The sequence below is a fragment of the Zeus faber genome (genome assembly GCF_960531495.2).
Source record: "Zeus faber genome assembly, chromosome: 15".
NCBI classification, from domain to species: Eukaryota; Metazoa; Chordata; class Actinopteri; order Zeiformes; family Zeidae; genus Zeus; species Zeus faber.
In genome coordinates this window covers 11,758,742-11,783,484 of record NC_137194.1, presented here as the reverse complement: position 1 = coordinate 11,783,484, position 24,743 = coordinate 11,758,742, and the positions used below count along the sequence as shown (strand labels likewise).

Here is a 24,743-nt window from a genome sequence, read left to right as displayed (position 1 = left end):
CGAGATTAGCACTGATAATCGGATCGCTTGATCTCAGGTTGTCGGCCGTGTCACGGAGCGGGTTTAGAGTATTCTAAAGACGAAAAGGTTACCGTGAGGTCGGCTCCCCTGTGCTTCTTGTGTCTGCTGAGGAGGGGGTTCGGCTTTCCCGCCACACCGTCCCGGTGCCTTCGACTTGATATGTGCTGCGGGGAAGAGGGACGCAGACAGGGGGCAGTGTGAGACCGCGTCAGAGATCCTTCCCGACTTGAAAGTACTGTACTTGTACTCCCCCTGCGGATTTAAACACACTCCCACCGCCGACGCATGCATTTGAAGTGACGCCGAGCCGCGAGACTCCGTTTGAAATTCTGAATTAGTGGAGAGGCTGCATAATTGCGTGAGATGTGTTTCCGGCGGCTCTTTCATGTGTTTCTGATGTGTTCAGGGGTTTTTGAAATATTCATTGAGATAAATGCTCATATTTCTACATGGATCAGCAAACTACGTCATCACTCCATGGATATAGAGTCAAACCCCCCCCCCCCCCCAAAAAAAACCCCAAACATTTCTATCTGAGTGAGTCAGCCTCTCTTCCTCTCACCTGTTTGAGCTGCAGTTCAGAGTTGACCCGCACGTTGCAGATTTCACAGTGGAAGGTGCGTTCCTGAGTGTTGGGGTCCACCGGCCCCCCTCCCTGCTCCCCGCTGGGCTTTGGGCCCAGGCGGGGGTACGCTTTGATGGGGCCCAGCCCGCTCCGTGCCTCCAGGATGGTTTTGTGTTTGGTTCCTATAGGCACACACACACGGGCACGCACACACACACACGCACACACACACACACACACGCACGCACACCAGTACTACCATTACCCAAGATGAGATGATATAATTAGAAGCGAATACATACAATAACATAATGGTTGGCTCTACAGTGGTACCTCGACTTACGACTGCATCTCCTTACGAGCAATCCAAGATACGAGTAGCGATAGTTGCGAACATTTGTATTGACTTGCGACTGACTGCTCCAAGATACGACCGTGGAGCGTCGGCGGGCAGTCAGCAGTCAGTCAGCAGTCAGTCAGCGGGTGACCTACATGGTGTGTGCACGTAGTTCGTGGCTTATCGATATGTTTTTCATATTTACTATGTTTGCGCTGTGTATTTTGTTTATTTTCACCCTTCATGATTTCATAATTTATATGGGAAAAATTGCTTCGAAATACGACTCTTTTAACATACGACCGTCCTTATATAACAAATTACAGTCGTAAGTCGAGGTAGCGCTGTATATGAAAAACGATCCTGATGTGCCCTGTGAGTCATGCTGCCTCCATCTGTCAGAGCCGAAATGCGTCTAGACGGCATTCCTCTGACGGAGACGCAACACCAGCGACAAACATCGGGATATGAAAGAGAGGACGCTAGAATCTGCTGCGAGCTGCACACATGTGCCGCGCCCCGAGAAATGTGACGGGGGGAGAGGATGAGGAGCGGCTCTCAGCGTGCAGCGGCAGAGGGATGCAGCGAGGCCACCGAGTGGGAGTGTCGTAGCTTCTTCTTCTCCTTGTATAACCAGCAATGATCGTTACTAGGTTTTAATTTCACATCACATTTAAAAAAAAAAAAAAGGGCATGAAGCGCCTCACGCGTTAAAAAAAAAAAAAAAAGTGCAATGCATAACGCATACGACAATATATATTTTTTAAAGAGATTTAGTTGGTTAAAGAGCGTGTATTGTGAAAATATGATTGTGTTATTTCTGTTGCTGTTCGCTGTTAACTTCAAGTCGTTTTACAATATGCAGATGAAAGCTCCATCCAAGCAACCTGCACAGCAGAACTCCAGAGGATTTCTGGCCAAAATAGTTTCTTTATGAGTAATTACAGGCTTTGCTGTTGGCTGAAAAAAATCCAGTATTGTTCAACCCCCCCCCCCCGCCCAGCCCGTCTCCCTGTCTATTCTATTCTTTCCTCTCCTTAAATTAAAGCGGTCTTGTTGTACTGGCTGTGGTGCAGAGTTCGGTCACTCTTAAAACCTCCTCAGGCAGGAGTTGAGGTCGGAGAAGACGGAGAGAGAAGAATGTTGGGGTTTGGGGGCTGAGGGGGGGGGTCATATGGAGGGTGTCGGTTCCACTCAAAGTAAAGAAGGATCAAACCGGGGGATTTCACTTGTGGCCATAAATGTGCAGTTGGGGTGTCTGCGTCTGCCTTTGTTCTATTTTGGGGTGACGGGGGATGGCGCTAATTCTTTAATCTGTGTCATTTTAGAGACTAACATGCAGACTGAGGCATTAAAACCAGGCTTTTGAACTTCAAAAAGTGCAACAGTCGCATGGATGTTGAAATAACATTGCGTGTATTCCATTCCTGATAACATGCACAGTTGTGTTTTTGAGAATGACATGGAGGGCGAGAGAGAGAGAGAGAGAGAGAGAGAGATATTACTTCCAGAATGTTTCCCCCTGTATGACTGATTGAACTGTAAATCTTCCGCGGGTTCGACTGTGGCTCTACCCGCTGACAAACAGTGTTTGTCACAGGGTCAAGTTTGTTTGAGATATTTATTACACCTTCTGTGATCTCTCATTCGAATAACACATGCACCTACATCATATATTTTTCCTGGGTTGCGTGTGTCTACGAACAGATGTGGCATCAACTGATGACTATTTATGTCAGCGTGTATGTTTACTGTGTGTGTACATCTGGTTTACTTTATGTGTGTTTAAATATACAGCATATGCATGTGTGTTTGTGTATGTGTCTCTATGTGTGTGTGTGTGTGTGTGTGTGTGTGTGTGCGTCTCCAAGTATGATAAATCATGAGCCACGCTGCTTCTTATAGAGCTTCTTGGCGGGGCATGTGGGATTTTCGCAGCAGTGGGTCCCGAATGAACATGGAACACCCTCTGGTCCCGTGTAAAACCTCCCTGGCACAATGCAACGTGTGGTGCTGCAGAGGTCCCGACCACATAACCAGCAAGTCTTTCTTTATTTACTGGATTAGATCCCTCCTGCTTTTACCCTCTTTTACCCTCTGCTCCACATTCAAAAGGAATCCCTACAGTCACAGTATAAGGAGTTTTTTTTTTGTTTTTTTTTTGTGAGTGCTGCAAAGAAAAACCATAAATCTCAGAGTAGCGTTTTCTTTAAATAATTATGTCTTGGCTTGGAGAGGAGGAGGTAGGCCTTGGACGGGCGAGCAGTGAGCTCAGTGGAGAACATGCCCAGACAGGTGAGGTGAGGAAGATACGCATTACAAGGGAGTGACCTCCACGCGGCTCCTGGAACAGGGAGCGCCGCGCTCAAAGTGTCCAACACATGAGTTATCTGCTGATCAGTGCCGACGGCCTCCATCTTGAAACACTCCCAGAACTTTGTTTTTCCTCCAACGAGCTGATGGTTGGAGACAAGGGTGACGGCGGCTAGGTCGGCTATGCCTCACCGTGGATGTGAGATATTTTGACTTGCTCAACGTACCTTTGTTGTGAGCCTCCAGCTGTGACAGGGAGTTGACGGCCACCTTGCACAGGGAGCAGTACAGCAGCTTCTTGGCCTTGTCCTCCTCCGTCTCGGGGTTGGGGGAGCCGCTTGCGGCGCCCGTCCCCGGAACGCCGGAACCCGGGGAGCTGGAGTTCGGCTGCTCCGTGAGGGAGACGGTGCTGCCGCCGCCACCGCTGCTGCCACAGCCCGGGGAGGAGGACGGGGGGAGCAGGGGAGGGGTGGAAGTGGGGAGGAGTGGGCACACCGAGGGCATGGTGGAGTCCATGGGCGGGGTGGGTGGGGTGTTAAGAGGAGGGAGGGGGCCGGCGAGCAGAGACCCGTTTAACTGTTGCAGGGGCTGTGACTCATCTGTAAGAAAGAAAGAAAGGGTTCAAATAAAAGCTCATGCAGCATAGACAAATATATCAAAACATGTTATAAACAAGCTCAAACAAAGCGTTTTACTGTCAAATTACTTTCCCCTTCAGTCTGTGGTGCAGAAATGTCCCCTTGCAAAATCCAGTGATTGCTGTTTGTTTGATCAAGGCATGTTCTGTACATGGTCAAAGCAGAGCAGGTCAGATGTGAAACACACCGCCTGATGAGATCAGGGGGACACCGACTTGAAGGGATTTCTCAAGGAAGTGTTTTCTCTTCGCGAAGGTCCATCATTTAGTGAAAAGAGCACAAAGTCAATAGCAGCAGGAGGGTGTGTGTGTGTGTGTGTGTGTGTGTGTGTGTGTGTGTGTGTGTGTGGTATGTACAGTAACAGGCACATGCTTGCTGCAGACACTATCCTGATGTTTTCTCATGTTATTGAAGTGTTCCTGAAGGGAGTCAACAGGAACCAGATACTTCAGCTGGCGTGTTGTTTAGTTTTTCACTTTCTCTCTGACACACACACACACACACACACACACACACACACACACACACACACACACACACACACACACACACACACACACACACACACACACACACACACACACACACACACACACACACACACACACCTGCTACCTTTGAATAGGGCAATAGGGAAAAAATGATGAACATAACTGCTTTCGTGTCTGCTTGCCTTGCTTTTCCTCACTCCTTTTTTTTGTCTCTCCCTTGTTCCCTCTCTCTCTCTTGCTCTCTCTTTCAGTGAAATATATGTATTTACTCTGCACTGAAATTGTTTAATGTACTGTGCGAAGCATCTAGCGCTGCACATAAAGAAAGATAATGATATACCTCTAGTTATTGCCTGCGTGTATGTGCGTGTGTTTCTGGTTGTTTATATGCACATTTAGAGGCTTTGAAATCCACTAAGGATTTCACTGCTGCTTCTTATGTTTGTGTCCTTATTGCGTTGGATGTGTTTCATTATAAACATCAACAACCAAAGCTTAGCTCTCTCTCTCTCTCTCTCCTGTGATTTTCCTGTGGTTTGTCTCTATTTTTGTTGTTCTTTGGTTCCCGCGTAATCAAGTTTCTGTGACATGACTTACTGAAAATAAAGGAACCTCTCTCTCTCGCTCTCTCTCTCTCTCTCTCTAAAACAGAATATGTGAACATCCACTAGAAATACATAGGCTTGATTCACACATGTTTCTGGTCAGCCCCTCCTTTACGCAATGCCTCTGGTATTTACTAAGCGTTGGGTGTTGGCTGAATAAAGACCCCCCTCTAAATTTGGGTGGGGTACATTTCAGGGGTTTGCCTATCCCCCCAGCGGACCATCCTCCTGCCTCTACAGTGGATGGAAAAGGCCCGAGGGATTATATGTGATTATGTAGTGTATTTCTGGGAAGAAAATAAATATTTTCTCTAACTGTTCAGTTGCCCTTTGAGGGTTCCTGTACGCAATGTCGTTCTTGTCACGTGACCCGAGCAACGCCAGACCGGGCATCTTATATCCAGGTTTTCTTTCTTCCTTTGTCATTCTGGGAGAATGTCTGCTGGGAGAATCATGCGACTTATAGAGCAGACATTCGTTGAGGAGGTAATGAGAGGTGTCGGCTCCTCCATTGCATCAGCTCTGATGAAGATGCCATTGTGAGTGCTTTCCATTCCATCGCCTTCCAAAGACCCAAGATCGCTTTTCTTTCCATATTGGAATTTTCCATCTGCTAAATGGAGACGCTGTATCATGTATTTGTCAAACAGATGTGAAGAGAATAAAGAAACACATCATTTATTTTACTCATTAAGAAGCAAACTATAACTTTCTGACCGTCTCACGCTAGACTTCTTGACCACAATGCTGGATGAACGCAGTTAAAAATGCTTAATTTCACAGACGCTTGTGCACGGAAAGTGTAGCAAAAACAAGACTGTTTTCATCACCAAAACAAACTGTTACAGTTTTATATCCTAGTTCAATCTTGTGCCAAGTGGTGTTAAATGACTGCCCCTTTAGATTCTCACACCCAGACACACACACACCTTCCAATCCAATAACATCTTGAGGAAGGCACGTATGCTGCATTTAAGCAAACTCGGAATCCGTAAAAATAAACTGAAGGGTTATCCAATTCTGAATTTTTGATCAGAAATTCTGGAATCACCTGACTGATTGCATGACTAACGTCATAGCAACAAAAACATAACTTAAATAGTGGTCGGTAGAATTATTTTTTATACGCGTTTGTAAATGATTTCATCATTTTTAACAGGTATATGCAATATGTGTTTGGGTGTATAATTTGGTTTGCACTGATTATAGCAATTCACCAGCTGTGCAACCAGTTCAATTAGAGTCGACGGCTCAAAGGCAATTGGCGGAGGTCAGAAGATTCCTAGTTGTGAAATTAACAATTTCAGAGTTGGACTTGAACGCAGCATTACAACCTAGAATCCATCCTCACATGTGTTTTTTGTTAGGCCAGAGCTGCAAGGGAAAGGGGTGGTGGGCCAAACCTAATAGGGGATTTCATGATCCTCGATGGCTTGGAGGTCTGCCATAACAAACCAACGCATCAATACATCCCAACATTTCACCTCAAACCATGTTGAATGCCTTCTACCCCCCCCCCGCCCCCCCGCTTTTAAAAACAAGTTCAGCTCCAGGCTAAACTCAGCAGAGCATGTGCATATTTTATAATTTCCCGGATCCCACACCTACCTTTAAACCTGACTTTGAACAGCTAAGTGTTTACTTTAATTTGGTAGAAACCGTCTATGTTGATTATTATTTTTCTTTCGCTATTTTGTTTTAGCTTTTATGATTGTCCTGAAATAAGAGAGATCTTACGGGTGTTATTCCCTCCTATCTGCTTTCGGGCTGAAGAGCTGAGTGAGAGGATGAATAATTTATTAAGAGAGGTCAGAAAGGGGAGGTAACTCTAACCAGATGCCTTGAATACAGTACGGTGTGTTTATATTACCGTAATTCAATTTAAAAATAAACCTTTGAAGAATAGGAAATAGAGAAATTTGGTTTCTTGAGCCAAAGAATTACAATAAGAACAGCTCATATCGAGGCTAAAGGAGAAACTGATATTGTTTTCTGGGAGTTATAGTGGATAGCGATACACAAGAATTCAAAGTTTATCCCCATTCCAGAAAGATTTTTTTTGACAATTCTGATGTTTGTTATGAGCTTAGTGGAAGAGGCAAAAGCATAAGCAAAGAAAAGACGTAAGTAAGCAGATGAACATGTAGTGCACTCCATTTGGACTCCACTTCCCCAAGCACCCCCCAATGCTCCATTTAAAAGTTGTTATTTATGTTCTTTTTACGTTAATGTAAGTGCTACTTGATCTAATTATGAATATGTTTCATTTTTTCTGTAATTCCTTGGGAGAGCCACTCAAAAAGCTCCGTGGGGTTCTTTTTTTCCTTTTCATTTTTGCTCTACCATCTCTCTTTGTTTGTCTTTCGCCTAATTGTTCTATTTTCCCTCGTGCAGTTTGTATGCGCAATGACTGTACTAAGCGAAGCAGAAGATAAATATGCACGCTTATACTTTAAATATAAATCAAAGGGGGAACAGTAGGGGGGGTCATTGCCATAAGAAATCCCATGTGGGAGTGAGAGAGCTGCACACAACATGTTATTGTACATGAAAAAAAACAGCCTTGATCAATGACACAGGTGGGTACCTCACACAGGTGTGTGTGTGTGTGTGTGTGTGTGTGTGTGTGCGCGCGCTTCCTGGTTGTGAACAGGTGTAGGTGTAGTTACCTGAAGACCCCCACTGGCCCTCTCCTCCCCCTCAATCCCTCCTTCTACTCCTTCGCTTTTCTGAATCATTAACGATCTGAGAAACTAGACGCTTTCTTAAGGAGAGTTGGGTCTCATTCATAATGAAGGGCGGACCTTCTCCACATCCCACATTGCAACTCTGACACACAGACAACTTTTTTAAAAGTGCTAATTTAACATTACATTTACATTTCACAATAAGACATACTTTTCCATCTGCCGACAGTGATCCGTAATCAGTAATCTCGGTTTACTTATATCTGATAAACTACAAGAGGAAGAACCAAAATAGAAAGAAGCGGTAAAGAATATCGTCTAAATGAAACTCAACGCTGCAGCAGAGCCCTGCAACCCGAGCCCACACATTAGAGTAATTTGTTCAATTGACCTTGGTGGAGCATGCGTGCTGGTGTGGAGCAGGAGTGCTGTAATATCAGGGTGGTTTAAAGCAAGGCCCTCATTAGGGAGGGTGTGTCAGATGAGATGAAATACAGGAGGAGGAGGTCACCGTCTCTTTCCAAGTAAACAGCTGTCTCTCTCTCGCTCCTCTCTCTCTCTCTCTCTCTCTCTCTCTCTCTCTCTCTCTCTCTCTCATCTCTCTCTCTCTCTCTCTCTCTCTCTCTCTCTCTCTCTCTCTCTCTCTCTCTCTCTCTCTCTCTCTCTCTCTCTCTCTCTCTGTCAGTTCTGGCCAACCCCCCGGCTCTCCGGGCCAAATCCCCCGAAGCCAAGGGCCTCCTCCCGGGGGAGACCGATGACCACAAACCCTGCCGCCCTACTACGCCCCCTCCACCCCCACACCAGAATCCCAGCACTTATGTCCTGGTGCAAATAGCCGCAAAGTTAAAAACCTGACAATATCTATTCCAAATGTTGGCACGGATGAAATTCCCTCTTTTCCTCACACTGACTCTCCTTTTTACACACATCATCGTTGGCAGGGTTTTCAACAAACTTCCCAGATGATTATGCCGCCAGTCTGCAATAAGAGCAGGCTGAAGTACTTTTACTTTTCAGTCTGAAGTCTGAAATCATATTTTAATGTCCCTGAAGAATATTAAATTAAGTAAAGGCCATAAGCTGGATTAACAAACAGATTGTCCTCCACTGAAAAGAAACAAACACACAAAGCGCAATGCAATACAGTCTCCTTGTTCAGCGTGGGAAATTTCCTCCACATCCATATGTCTGCACTAATTCACAGAGTCCGACCACTGTGTGTGTGTGTGTGTGTGTGTGTGTGTGTGTGGACCTTATCGGCTTGTGAGTCCACTACAGTGTGTTTGTGAAACATGGATAACTCCCAAGCCACAGTGCCCCCCTCCCCCCATGGCTGATCTGCCAGCTGTTCCCCACTGCAGAGCCATTATTCTACTGGTGCAAGATAACAGGAGTGAAACCATTCACACGTCAAATATACATTTTAGTGATGGAATAATCATTAAAGTACTCCTTTTTTTAAGTACTAAATTTCCCCTCTACGTAGTACTACTTACTACGTAGAGTGCCACTTTGAATTTTGTTCCTAAAATTAAGATAGAATAACATAATATTAACATAGTAAATAATATTACTATTATTATAATAGTATAAAAAAATATTATGATAATTATTATAAATTTATAGTTTCTATTCAACAAAATATTTGATTACAAATATTAAGCTATTTGTCTGTTTGTGTTCAGATTCAATATGATGAGGATTTACCATCCCAAATCCCAAAACATCTAAAATTAATTAATAGTGTAAAATTAATTACATTGATTAATGAAATAATAAAAATAATAAATTGACACATTAATCAATTATGAAAAGGAATTAGTTGCAGCCACACTTGCCCATTTACCACACATTGTATACTCATGCCCACACACACACACACACACACACACACACACACACACACACACACACACACACACACACACACACACACACACACACACACACACACACACACACACACACACACATACAAGCCGGGAAGAGACTCGCTTCCTGGGTCGCGAGGAGGCAGCTTGGATGGAAAAAGGCATTCTTTCACATGTTAGTGCTTTCAGATTTAGACTGTGGCAGCTTGTTTTGGCTCCTCGTCCTCTTGGAGCTCTCTCAGGGAGCGCTCATTGATGGCAAACGGAACGGAGAAGTTCCTCAAACCCCCCCCCCCCTTAAAGAAGAGGAGGGATCTAAACGCCTTTTACTGCTCTCCAGTTGCAGGGAGGACACAAACCCACTAGGCAGACAGTGACACATTTATGGATAGAAAAGTGGACACACACACACACACACACACACACAGACACAGACACACACACACACACACACACACACACACACACACACACACACACACAGACACACACACACACACACACACACACACACACACACACAGACACACACACACACACACACACACACACACACACACACACACACAGAGAAAGGCTGAGACCTCGTGTGGTCTGATATGGCCTTCCTTAAATCACCTCTTCCTTTCATGGTGTTTGCTCTGTGCCCCGTGTCGCTAAGGTGGAAATGTCTGGTAAATAGTCAGCTGTAGAAACCTTTCTAAATGTCACCAAAACACGAGCGGTCCATTCATTGCTCAGTGTTTGATCCAAGGACACTGTGGTGACACTGAGGGAATGGAAACTTACTTGTCGAGGGAGGAGGGGAGGGGGGCAGAGACAGCACTGCCTTCGACTTATAACGAGAAGATGAGAGAGAGAGAAAGGTGAGGTGGGGGCGGACAGAGTGGGGGAAGGGGTCAGATGGAGGGGAGGGATAGAGAGACGGGAGCAGCGGAGACTAACCCAGAAAATCATCGGAATAGGGAGACATATTAAACATATTAAATAATCCCCCTGACATTGATTTACATTTTGTTAAACCCCGGGTAAATTGCGCCGTCTCACTCTGTTTCTTTAAACGTCTTTTAAAGGTTCTATTCACTCCGACAGCCCCTTTCACGTCCTTTTTCGTGCACATGTCAGTCTTGCACCCCCGACCCGAGCTGAGTTCACAGAGTTAATTTTGACTCTGAGACAAATGGATTTATAATTCCCGGTAACTCCCCCTTCAGAGTCAACACGATGCCGTCTCATGCCAAGTTGCCTAAAGTCTTCCATGTTGCCACGGCCCAGTGTCGGCGCGTGTCACCTGCTCCGGGTCCGAAAGCGTGGACGCTAAGCTGGCGGAGCGCTGCGGTTTGGCCTGAGCCGCGCGTGGGATCAGTTCTCGTGCAATAACGACGCCTTAGTTCAAGTTGTCCATCATCCAGCGAGAAATCTGTTTTTTTGGCTCCAGAATTGGCCCGGCTCTTTTCTTCGCCGTGCTACGTAGCTCTATAAACCACAGGGAGACTGACACTTTGTGGGATGCACGTCACCACTTTTGTTCTAAAACCCCCCAAAAAACTTGATTGGACCTTACTTTACACACCGTTGTTAAATGTCATCTTCAGGAGACATAGTAGAGCGAGTTGAATAATTACATCTTAACTATGACTGGGACCAGATGTTTTAAAGCAATGTTTTATAAAACATTCTGTTGCTGCTTAAGGTCACCTGCTTTCATTTTGTAATTCATAATAATAAGCACTAAAGCTACATACAAATCAGTATTAAATTGATTTTTGATGATATCCAATTTCAAGTACAGAATGTTTGTAATGCCCTCCTAAGTCCAGGACAATGGATATTGCTTCATCTGCATCTCTATAATAGAAAATGTAGAGTTCAGATCCTTCTGATTCCCGTTTGTTTTTCCTTCATATTTGTGCTGCGGTAACTCCCTACATCAGTTTATTTTATCATCTGAGTGATAAGGATGAGGCCATTCGGTGCAAACCTCCGATGGGAATCACCAGGGGTTCTTTTTAGTGCCACCTCACCTGCTTTGCTGGGGTCACTGTCGGCAATAGAGCCGGGCGCTCCGGCGGGAGATGGGGAGGAGGTTTTGGGGTTAGTGGGAGGCTTGTCCCCCTCCTGCGGGCGACTCTTGGACGTCTCGATGCCTTTCACTCGTCTGGCGTGGCGGTTGCCTTTGTAGTGGGCCTCGGCCTGGCTCTACAGGACGACACAGAGGAGAGGGAACAGGCTTTAGTCTGTGCTGCAGGTGAGCACTAAAGGCCACAGGTGAATCAAACATTTGGGGCTGGATCTGGCAAACCGTGACAATCCAATGTATACACGCACACTCGTGCATGTGCTTGTCATTGTTATAACATGTTATTCAATATACCAAAGGGAGTGGAAATTACAGCCTGCAGGCAGGCTCACAGTCAGTAGAAAAGTGGATTGTAGCTTGGGAGCACAACGGCACGGTGATGAGCCCAGTGCAGTAATGGAAACACCCCGGGACCATCGTCCCTCTCCCCCTGTCACACAATACACCCCCCCCCTTTCTCAGCCAGCTCGCCAGGTCTAAAATACCTCGTTGAGCAGTATATTTATAAGCAGAAGTCTGTGCCCCTGTCCTCTGTGGATCTTTGAAATCACCAGTGCAATCAGAGGTTGCGGTCCTAAAGCTCTGTAACGTCGCCTGAGCCATTGTCATTACTACACCGAAAAAGCGGCATACATTCCGAGGGGAGGTGAACCCTGGGTCACTGGGATGCCATGCTGTCTGCCACGCCAGAGGCCCATAAGCCCAACTCCCCTCCCACCTACTGTACCCACAACACACACATGCACAAAAATGTACAGTATACATTATAACTAGGAATGGGCATACGTGTGTGATTACTACAGCAACAGGGTGAGCGGGTCCAGCTGCTCTGAGGACGGGGTCACACAGGTCCTGGACAAACAGAGACTTAATTGCTTGCTTATATTGTCCAACTTTAAATATACAGTATGCGCTACCACACCACACAGAGTAGTATCTGTACTATATTAGAGCTGGGATAACAGGGGGGTATGGAAGTGGATTCAGGAGGTTTCCAGGCCCTGAAGAATGTGCTGGATTCCAGGAGAGAGAAAAAACATTGCATGGAGATCCATTACAAAGACTAGAGAGGACAATCTGCTGCTGAAAGGTCAGCTCCTACTAATGTGTTTGTTCTGGGGGTAAACAACAGAGGTGACTCATCCGTCACAGGAATACGCTGACACCAGGTCTCTGTATTCTGCGTGCACGTGTGTGTGTGTGTGTGTGTGTGTGTGTGTGTGTGTGTGTGTGTGTGTGTGTGTGTGTGTGTGGAGAGAGGATTTTCATTCACTTGGGAAAGCAGAGGATCCAAAGGAAGTACACCTTACTGTTACCACAGGTCTGGATGACACACACACACACACACACACACACACCACACACCACACACACACACACACACACACACACACACACGTGCACACGAATACTCAATTGTTTTGAGGAATATTTGAAATTGTCTTTATTATGTGTAAATCAGATGCATTAATTGTAATACATTTTTGCTATTTCTTCCGATTTTGTCTCAAGTGTAACTTATACTATAATTGTATTTCATATCATGGAACTGTGCTTGACAAAGGTAGTGATCTTAAATTCCCAAAGAGAAAAGAAAATCCTCAATCACATGTGCATATTTGACAATTTATTTATATATACCATTTTTATCTATCCTATTTCACTGTCCCTTGAAGTTGGAACTCTGAAAAACCTCGTACTTGGAAAGGTGTAAAAGAACGGCCATTTATGTTGTAATTTCAGAGTGCAATCAGTTGCATTCAAGTTCATCAAGATAAAAGATCAGACCTCACGGCAACATAGTGGTGCGCACCGGTGACGGTGAACAACGTCCCCTTTGTATAGATTTTAAAACACGTCTACTGTTGTTTTTAACTACCCTGCAGTTTTTATGTTATGATAACACCTTGTCCACCAACTTGAATAACAGGTGTCCGAGTTCCCATGGAACGCAGCATAATTTCCTGCAGTATTTCGACCTGATGCGAACTTAGAGTGTCTAATCCACCTGAACCAGAGTTCGGGAGCAGCCTTTACCAATGATGGAATAGAACTGGTGGAATAGTGAAACCAGCTGTTTCCACCAAAAAGGTGCGAAATAGAAGGCTCAAACAGGGCCACTCACAATGTGAAGAAATTCCTCCTCCGTGTCCATATATGGCCAATGACGTCATGGCAACTCCGAGCCAGAGCTTGCAGCTTGTCCATTTTGATAACAAAATAAAATAGTGGGCTCCGACTCAATAAATTATGCTAGATTTTAGAATATATACACTTGAATTGTCCACTTGTGAGGGCAGAACAGAGAACCTGCAGCTTGTTAGAAGTGCCACTAGGCAAGAAAAAGTCCCGTAACGCCAAAGAATAAAAGTTAGAAGTGCCGGTACTGTGTACCGGTGAGTACCGGCCCTCTTCGAGCACTGATTGGAGGGATATCAATCTCCATCATACTGACGGTACAACGCTGTGCATGTGCACAGATAGCATTATTATCAGGGGGGACGATGATGAACGTAATTATTAAGTGGCTGGATTATGGTCCAGCGATGGTCCAGGCTCATGGTCTTGGAGCTCTGCTGACAGCTGCTCTAAGTGTTGAAAGAGCCTGGGGAATCTGAGGAGCGCTGAGGGAAGCACCAGGGGCTCAGGACTCAGCGATGGACGGCCTTGGGAAGAAAGTAGGGGAAGAGCGGTAATAGCGGCGGGGGTTCCTAAATATCTGTGTATGTCCTCGCAGCAGACATGCCCTGGCACTGCAGAGTCCCAGGGGAGGAAGCCACGGAGGTCTACAAGCCACATGGGTCTTATATTTGGCAACGACAGGCTGACTTCTCTATATAGCGACTCTTCTGTAACCGTACCCAGGCCCAGAGTCTTAAGGGTCCGACAAGCCGAAGCCTCCAGCTCAAGGTGGAGTGTGTTTGTGTGTGGAAGGAGTGATGGTGTTCAAAAAAAAAGTGACCCTTGTGAAATGAAGGTTTTCTCAACCTTGGCTGACAGGCTGAGGGGGATCAACTGCCATGTCTCTCAAAGGAGAAAATATAGAGAGGACAGGGAGGGAGGACAAGCCCAGAGTTACTCATTTTTTCTTTATAAAGCTCAACTGGGGACCATGGGCATGATCAAAAAGACACAAAAATGAACATTTTGAAAAGCTGTGTCCGTGGTGTGCGGTACGTGTGAGACAGAGATGGAGAGAAAAGAGAAGAGGAGAGAGAGGTGATGAGAAGAGAGGAGAGGAAAAGAGAGGAGAGGAGAGGAATAAAGAGGAGATAAGAAAAAGGACGAGGAGAGCAGTGGAGATGGCACAAAATGGGAGGAGAGGAGAGGATTGGAGGAGGGGAGAGAGGATGCCAGAGGAGAGGAAGAGAGAGAAATGACAGAGAGACAATACATGAAAATGAGATCGAGAGAGAGAAAGAGAGGGGGCAATAAGCAGCAGTGAAGCGGAGAGGAAGAGGAGGAGGAGGAGGCCGTGCATTCGCTGCAGCAGTTGTGACGTCGGCCAATGCAGTGAGACAGACCCACTGATGTCACTAATGCAGCACGGCACCAAGGTTATTCCACACATTCTACCCTTTAGCGTCCCCCGTCCCCCCCACCCCCCAAGGGACATGGTGACACTGTGGGTGAAGTGGTCCATCACACCCCTCCCCCTAAAAATGCCTCCACTCTTTCCCAAAATGCACCGGGGCTGCGAGAGCCGGAGTCTAATCCATGTCCTTGACGAATGCATATTATAATAAGTAGCGGCAGCCAATTTGAGGCTTTTCCATACTGTAAATAATGCCGCATGAGGGGGAGAGAGAGAGTGTGAGAGAGAGAGAGAGAGAGAGAGAGAGAGAGAGAGAGAGAGAGAGGGAGAGAGAGAGAGAGAGGGAGAGAGAGAGAGAGATGCAGGGGATGGGAGGCACAATGATGTGTGAAATGAGTGGAGCATGAGATGGGTGTGAAGTGGGAGGACTCAGTCCTAGGAGAAACATGTGGATCGTGACCATTTAACGGCAATGCTCTCATTGCCACCTTGGGCGCCAGTCACACAATCAACGGAATGCAGATAAGGAAAGTGAAAATCAACACAAATATTTTTGTTTGGAGGAGGAGCTTAAGCAACAAAACATAATTGGCATTCCACTGATAGAGGCGAGTCTCCATAACAAACTCTCTATTTCCTGCTGTGAGTGATCGTTCCTGACACTACAGTATGTATAATAAGATTGCATAGTTTGGACTGTGAGTCATCCCTGCGTTAATATGGTGACAAGTTTTCTCACAGCCTTTTTTAGAGCAATGTTACATTTGAGATAGAGCATATACAGTAAATTACATTCACAGGTTTCGGCAGTGACGATAGAAAGAAGGTGTTAAGAGTGCATTTATGTTGTGTAGATGCATGTGTGTGTGTGTGTGTGTGTGTGTGTGTGTGTGTGTGTGTGTGCGTGTGTGTGTGTGTACAGTAAGAGGTGAGCAAAACACATCCTATATGATCTTGCCGTGAGGAACTGCAGCCAAATATAACATCAGCCCGTGCTTTGGGTATTATCCAGAGCGCTATGTATCACAGAGTTATTCTGTGTCTACAGAGGAGGAAGCGATCCTAAAATCCATCTGCTTTTTAGGATGGGACAGCTGTCTGGATTACAGATACTTTCCTGACTGGCGGTGCTGGTTTGTCGCCGATTCGGCCAGGATGTGTCGGCGGTATTTACGTTTAGGGTGTTCAACTCATTTGATGGGGTCACATTCGAGTTTATAAAGTCCCTTGTTGTGCTTAACCCCAAAATCGTATAAATGTCTCATAAATGGCCATGTCTTGTTCTTGTGATAGATAGATAGATAGATAGATAGATAGATAGATAGATAGTAGGCGTGTCACGATTCTCCAAATCCACGATCAATTTGACTTTCGATTTTAGGGTCACGATTCGATTTGATTTCCCATTTAAACATACAGTATGTATGGTGGGGGGGGAGCTTTAATTGCGATTCATGGGATCTTTCATAACTTTTATTGCGCTGCAGGGTTTCGTGAGACCCTCCGAGTCTTATGCCAAGTTGCCATTTTCAAGCGCGCAAAGTGAGAAAACGAAACTCCTGCAGGGCACCACAACAGGTCTGCGGTAGCGGTGCAGCACAGGTGCACCTGCACTGCACCTGCGGACACACTCACACTCACTCCCATTCCCCATATGGAGAACAGTACCGATTGTTTTTTATTTTATTTTGACCGTTTAGAATAGGCTATGTTGGAAGTTGGATGTTTTTAGAATGTTTTGAATAGGCCTCTACAAAAAAAAAACATTTTTAGATTTTATGGTTGATAGAGAGAACACGCAGACAGTCGGCACACTTTAACATCCCTGGTTTGTACATGTATTTAAATAGCATAAATGGTGTGTAAATCCCAATAAAAAAAAGCTGTCATTTTTTTTCCCCCGGGGGACAATTCCCTCATCAAGTGATCAGCCTGTAGCTGTGATTAAAAATGACCTGGCAAAGAATTTAAGACAGCTTTGTGTGTATGTCTTCTGTCTCCTCCGCCTGTCTCCATGTGTGTATGTCGGTGTGGAGGTGGCTTCCTTTCCTCAAGCTCTCGGCTCACTGCTCCACTGGTGCACCTGCAGGCAATCGGATCACCATGTCCTCTGCTCCAGTATTAAAACCCTGCCTCTTCACTCACTCATCGCCAGATTGTTGTTTCACCTCTGTGGTATGAAACACTAACCAACCTAGATCCGAGTCTCTTGTGATTCTTGTGTCCTGTTTTGTCCTTCGCTAAACCATGTCTCTATGCCCCTGCGGTCTGCCACCGCTTCACCACCACGCTATCCGCCAGCTCCAATCTCCCCTTTTGCTACTCCCGAACCCCTTTCCCCTACTCAGTCTCCACGCCCATCCTCAAATGACTGTTTTCCCTTTAGGTTCTCTGAGTCTGTGTGCTGCATTTGGGTCCCATCTGTGTTCGTAACAGAACAATCTGGCCAGTGTGGACCCAGCAGACACAGACCGTCTCCAGCAGGCTCTAGGCCTGGCCAACCAGACCAATCAAGGCTCTCTCTTGGGTTAGCACGACCAGGTTCTCCGTGACGTGGTGGAGTTGCTCCGGAACCTGTTGGCAAACGTCACACATCACAATCCAAATCTACGCCGTCTCCACTCATCTCTCTCCACAACATGACGCCCAGCACAACCGCCCCACTCCTGCACCCAGCTCCAGCTCCCCTGTCCCGTGAGCCCTATATTCACTCCCCTTACTGGACATGAATCTTGCCACCCAGGCTGGTATCACCAGTGAACCTTTGCCAGTTCCCCTAAGAGCTGTGGCCCTTAGTGGCAAATTCCTCGCCCACGTCACTGCACAAACCTCTGCATCTCGTCCTCTGTGGTAAGCACCATGAGTACATCCGGTTCCACCTTATTTCTTCCATCCAAGCCCCAGTGGTCCTGGGTTACCCTTGGCTTGACAAACACAACCCACACAGACTTGTCATTTGTCAGTTGGAACCCCTTCTGTCACTCCTTCTGCCTGCAGTCTGCTCTTGCCCCTACATAGGCCGCCGTTCCCCTACATTCCTCGGAGTCATCCCAGCTGCTTATTGGGACTTGTGTGCGCTCTTCAGCAAACAGAGTGCCCTCCCTACTATTCTCCATTGCCCCTATGACTGCGGCATCAATCTCCTTCCCGGAGCTCCCCTACCATCCAGCAGCATGTTTAACTTGTCTCGTTGGGTGAGAGAGGCCATGAAGAAATACATCCATGATTCCTTAGCCGCTGGAATCATCTGACAGTCTTCATTCACTGTACATGCAGGTTCTTTTGTGGCCAAGAAGGACTTCTCTCTTCACCCTTGTTTCGATTATCGCAGTCTTAATACCATCAAAGTAAAGAATAAGAACCCTTTGCCCTAGCAGCTTCAACAGCTCCTCGGCTTCGCCAACTTCTACTGTTGGTTCATCAGTGACTACAGCCGAGTGGCCACGCCCCTAACCCAACTGACATCTCCGGCTATCCGCATCTCGTGGACCCCTGAGGCTGATGAAGCTTTCTAAGAGCTTCAAAACAGGGTTCATGTCCACACCTGTCCTCATTCATCCTGACACCTCAGGACATTTCATCGCATTTAGCTTCATCCCTGCACCTTTTTTTCTTGCCGTTTGTCCCCTGCCGTGCAGAGTTATGATGTCAGGGAACCAGGAGCCACTGGTGGTTAAATTCGCCCTGGAGGAATGGAGGCACTGGCTAGAAGGAGCCGAACACCCGTTTATTGTGTGGACAGACCATAAGAACCTGGCCTACATCCTATCTGCGAAACGCCTCAACTCTGATCAGGCTCGCCGGGCCTTGTTTTTTGGTCGCTTTACTTTCACCCTCACTTACCACCCAGGCTCCAGGAACCTCAAACTGGACACCCTCTCCTGCCAGTTTGCTGCGGAAGTGACTCCCTTCGTCCCTGACACCATCCTTCCGTTGTCCTGTTGCCACGGAGCTGGGAGCTGGGAGATTGAGTCGTGGTCAAGGAGACCAGCCAGATCCAGGTAATGGTCCCGCTAACTGTCTCTTTATGCCCGATTCTGTCCGCTCCCAAGTCCTCCAGTGGGCGCATACCTATTGGTTCTCCTCTCATCGGGGCGTCAGTCGCACCCTGTCCCTTGTTAAGCAGCGCTTCTTGTGGCCTGCCATGGGGGCCGGCACCCGGGCCTCCGTGGCCGCCTGTTCCATATGTGCCCATGGAAAGGCCTCCTGCTGACCTGCTTCTACCCTTGCTGGTCCCCAGTCAGCCATGGTCCCACTTAGGCCTCTGTGGACTCTCACCTTCACAAGATATCACTGTTGTGCTCACCATCATAGAAAAGTTTTCCGAAGCTGTACACTTTGTGGCCCTCCCTAAGCTCCCTCCTCGGGAACCATGTCTTTGGCCTCCATGGACTCCCCACAGACATCATGTCCAACCTTGTGCCCCAGTTCATATCTCAGATCTGAGGGCTTAAGGCCTTCCGCCTTAAGCCCTCAGATCTACAGTGAGTCTCTCCTCTGAGTATCATCCACAGACTAATGGCCAAATGGAGCGAGCCAACTAGGACCAGGGAGCAGCGCTTCGTTGCGTTGCCTCCCAAAACCCATCCTCCCGGAGCACTCAAGTACAGTATCGAGTACACCCATAACTCACTGCCTAGCACAGCCACACATTTGTAACCTTTTGAGTGTGTCATGGGTTTCCAACCACCTCAGTTTCCAGCCCTGGAGGAGGAAATCTCTGTCTCGTCGGTCCAAGCCCACCTTCACCATTGCCACAAGGTGTGGAAGGACGCTTGCTCCGCTCTTCTCTGCGCCACTGACTCCAACAAACGCCTTGCTGACCACTGTAGGACACCCGCCCCCAACTACCAACCAGGTCAGAAGGTGTGGCTGTCCTCTAAGGACCTTCCTTTACAGTCGGTCTCCAAGAAACTCACACCTGTAACATTGGTCCCTGTGAGATCACCGCTAAACTGAAGGTACCTCCACACATGAGTATTCACCCCACATTCCACGTCTCCCAGTTGAGACCGGTCTTTGTCTGCCCATTGTGCCCTCTGGTCATTCCCCCTCCACCCAACTGCATCATCGACGACCACGCGGCATAAATGATCTGGCAGCTGACGTACGCCACAGAGGGTACCAGTATCTGGTTGACTGGGAGGGTCACGGTCTGGAGGAACACAGTTGTGTATCAGCACTGCCTCACCGCCGGGGGTCCAGGTGTCCCCCTCACTGGGGCACCGGCACGCAATCGGATCATCATCTCCTCTGCTCCGGTATTTAAACCCTGGCTCTTCACCCACTCATTGCCAGATTGTTGTTTCACCTCTGTGGTACTATATGCTAGCCAACCTAGATCTAAGTGATTCACTCGTGATTCTTGTGTCATGTTTTGTCCTTTGTTAACCTGTGTCTCCATGCCTCAGGATCGTCCTCCTGCCTGCTTTGCCAGCACGCTACTGGCCAGCTCCGCACCTCCATTCTCCTTCCCTTTGTGCTACACCCGGACGAGTCCATGTTCTGCATTTGGGTCCCATCCGCATTCGTAACACATTAAATATAACTTTAGTTTACCAACAGGACTTTTAAGCTATCCATCAGGTTTTCCAAAAGAACGTTAAAATAATAAATATCTAATAGTGTCTTGTAGCCTGCAGAGACATATAAACAAGTCTTTTGCAAAGTGAAATCTTCAGATTATAGCTTTTCAGCTTCCTGGTCACATGGAGGCCATGATTGTAGGGCCATGGGTAAATTTAGCTCTGGTCAACTCCCCTACGGATGGAGGTCCACCCTGACTCTGAAGTCTACACCACAGAGAACCGTGGACCAAGGACCGTGACAGCCAAATTACACCCTGCACGGCAGAATATTTATGAGCGTCCACGTTGATATTATGTTCTGAAAAGCCGAGCGGTGCCACGGATCTCAGTTATGTAAAGTATGGATTATAACACTACACAAGAAATACCTCGGTTTGATGTTAATTTCTTTCATACCATTTTTTTAAACAATACATTCTTGATAATGGCCTACGTGCTATTAAAGTTCCATTACGGGTTTGTGTAAAAAGGAACGACACCATATGGGGAAACAGATGAAACCACTTTTATAAAAAATGAGCTGATGAAATTAAGAGGGAAAAATAACGAATGCAGGCAAAATAATCCTTTGCACAGTTGATTCTGACGAGATTTCAACCTTCCCCCATGCCGACACAAAATGACTCTCCACATGCCCGAGATGTTAATCAAGCTGCACGTGCACGTGTTGCTGGGCGAGGGAGAAACGTTCTTCAAAAAGTGGGGGAATGGAACATCCTATTTCACACTCTCAGCATCTCTGCCGAGCTAAATGCCTCCGCAAACTCTACGCTCTGCTGTCTCGAATCAAATTAAATTCCATCAGGGTCTCAGCTGCCAAAACAAAGAACAAACAAATGTACCAGACGCGTCGCCTGTGTCAATACCCTGTCCAGGGACATACACAACAGCAAACAGGATACAGTCCCCTCTTAACGAATTCCTGTGGGACACAAGGTGGATAATGTGTTTATATTTGTGTAGATAACTGTGTGTGTGTGTGTGTGTGTGTGTGTGTGTGTGTGTGTGTGTGTGTGTGTGTGTACTTGCATACTGTAGGTTTATATTTCTCTGTGTGACTGTTTGTGGATATAAAAAGGAGAGAAAGCAGGATAAAACAGCATGCGTAATGCTATCAGGCAGATGGAGAGATCGAGGCAGAGCTATACTGTGGATGTGGTGGAGTTGGAGTTAGTGGGAGTCTGTACCTCGGAGTTGAAGCGGATCTGGCAGACGTTGCAGGAGATGATCGGCCGCTTGGTCTTGATCAGCGGAACTCCAAAGGTGTGGTTTATCACCGCCTTCTGCACCGGGTCCATCTGAATGTGCAAGAAACACACGGTAAGAGTGAGATTGAGAAACAAAAAAGATGCCGAGGGAGGAGTGGCGTGGTGAGGAACAGAGCTACTGTAGGGAGAACCGCAGCGTTCACCAAGTAAAACTCATGGCTCAGTGCTTGGGTGGAGGAAAACGACAAAATTCACCGCTGGTGAAAAATAATTCATACTGTGCAGTTTTTATAACTCCCAAAGTCCCATTGTGCAACAGTGTGGACGGCCAGGGTGCAACAGGGTTGGTTTCAAACACCAGATGGCAGAAGCCAGACCCTGAGCACAGAGGGACACATGTATCACCTGAGGTCCTGTTTCATCACCCGAAAGAAATAAAATGACTGCGCACAACGGTACATAGAGAGCACAGTAATCCTAGTGCACTTAAGCTCACAGTCAAATGTTTACAATGTCCTTTAACAAGGTGACAGTTTATTGCATGAGTGTGTGTGTGTGTGTGTGTGTGTGTGTGTGTGTGTGTGTGTGTGTGTGTGTGTGTGTGTATTTTTGTGTGTATGCACATTTATCCCAGTGGAGCATCATTCAATTCAGTGAGTTGCCATACCAAGAACTGCACGTGTCGCTCCACGCCCATTAAAATCCAGCATGAAATCCCAAAGATTATGTTCCAGTACAATAGCTTCACGTGATCCCTGTGCTAATTTTTCAGCTGGGATGTCGATCACTGGAGGTGTGTTAAGCACCTCATATAAATGTAACTGGCAAGCTTTAGCAGATCTGCACTCCACTGTGACAGTGGCTAAGCCCCCCACCCCCAATATAACATTGTCCCAGACACAAATACACAGGAAATCCAGGGTGCGCTGAACTGAACCGGCTGTGTGCTATTATATCCAACTGCAGTTGAGGTAGAATTTATCTCGCGATCATGGCTAATTGACATTAGCATTAGCCTGGAGTCTACGGCTGGTGTGGGGTTTCAAAAGACAATTGTCTGGCACTGCTTCTCGTGTGCCCGGGCGCTGTCAGGCAGCCGAACGGGCCGAGATGAAAGACGATGTGACAAACCCGAAGGGAACTCCCCAAGCAACGACCCTGCTCTGACGGAAAACACTGGACAACACTGTTTTGTTTTTTGTCGTGTTCCATCCTCTCGGGGGGGGGGGGGGTGAAGAAACTTGTTGCATGACAATCTGCTATCTCTCACACTTTAAGAGGCTGTAAAGGAATGTTCCAGGAAAATGCTTCCATTTCTGATTTGACCTTGTTGATTATAAGGGTCCGACGGAGCCTAAACGAGCCAATTTGGCTCATGGTGGAGCTCAAATTTGGCTAATTACCAAGTCGTCCAGTTGTCCGTCACCCAGGGCTATAGACTCATCTGATACGGAAATGGCTCAAGTTTGTGGCCCGCGGAGAGACAGAGAGAGGAGAAATTGACATCACAGCACATTACGTCACTTAGCAGACGCTTCTGTCCAAACGTTTGTCATTCGTGGTCGAACCAACTGAGCATCACAGTCTGGACCGTTAGGACGCCGGAAATAAATATTCCCATATGTCAAACAGAAACAATTTGAAAAGCTGCACAGGGCTTGTTACAGTACTCGGCAGCCCGAAGGAAACAGGCTAAACAGAGACAGAGAGAGAGAGAGAGAGAGGGAGAGAGAGAGAGGGGTGAGACCGGTGAAAGGACAGTGTGGAGGGACACCATCTGGACTGAGAGAATGAGCGAGGACGAGCGCGTAAAAAAAAAAGAGTGAGGGGTTAAAGGAAGGACGGGAAGTGAAAAGGAAAGCATAAAGAGAGAGAGGGAGGAGAAGTAGGGGGAAGAAGGGAGGGAGGGAGGGAGAGAGAGAGCAGGAAAGAGAGAGAGAAAAAGAGAGAAAGGGGGAGGCCCGGGCCAGACCTCCTCACATCTCACATTCTTATCTGCTTTGGTTGCTTTCCCTCGCTGTTCAACTTCCAAAACAAAACAAAGAACCTCGGCGTTGGGTTTTGTTCCCGTCGCTGAAGCTGGATAAATGAGTGGATATTGAGTTATGACTTTGGGGAAATGTTACGATGTAAACAGCCATGAATAGCTCAGCAATGACTAGTTGCAGCAGTTGAATGAGGTCTGTGAACAGTGTGATTTGAAAAAGGTCACGATCAGCTCATCTGCTCATTTTCCACAATCAGTTGCGCTCTCGCATTTGTATTTTCATCATAGATCGATAAAAATGTATTCTGCGGAATTTTGAGTACGCGTGCCCAAGCCACGACCCCGTTTTTCATTTTAAAAAGAGTTTAATGGAAGTTGAACGGCCCTGCTGGAATAAATTTAAACTGAGTCACTGGTTTCCTCATAATCTGGGTGTGTGTCCGTTATGACCCAACAATGTAGCTCAACTGTTACGAACGCTGTCCGGCAGCCAACAGGGCCTTTTATTCGGCTATCCAACGATGTGTATTTTTTTTCAATCCAAATTCTGTCCAAATCCGCCGGTGATGAAATAGGAGCAAGACGAGGCTTGTAATGTAATTGGAGCAGCGGCGCTGTTGGGATGCGGACAGGACGCTGGCAGGTGAAAGTACAGCCCAGACCATTGATTTTAGCATTAGTCAAGAGCCATGTCAATGCCCTAAGTAAGGACTCAATATCAAAAAGCCTTAATGCCCCGTGTTAACACCAGGAGGCCAAACAGGCCTGATGGAACACAGGCCAACAAACACTGTTTGTTTGGACTGCTTGGTCAGAA

General features: G+C 46.8%; 1 protein-coding gene across 1 annotated transcript in view; it reads right to left on the bottom strand.

Moving 5' to 3' along the window:
- Positions 1-24,743, bottom strand: part of znf385a (zinc finger protein 385A) — a gene marked incomplete at both ends in the record, with an annotated part of 43,484 nt that overhangs the window by 12,921 nt on the left and 5,820 nt on the right. Inside the window, 5 exons of the mRNA XM_080015198.1 lie at positions 93-185; positions 584-768; positions 3,464-3,835; positions 11,553-11,727; positions 21,919-22,029. Of these exons, the coding sequence (XP_079871324.1) occupies positions 93-185; positions 584-768; positions 3,464-3,835; positions 11,553-11,727; positions 21,919-22,029 (936 nt within the window). The remainder of the gene's footprint in view (positions 1-92; positions 186-583; positions 769-3,463; positions 3,836-11,552; positions 11,728-21,918; positions 22,030-24,743) is intronic.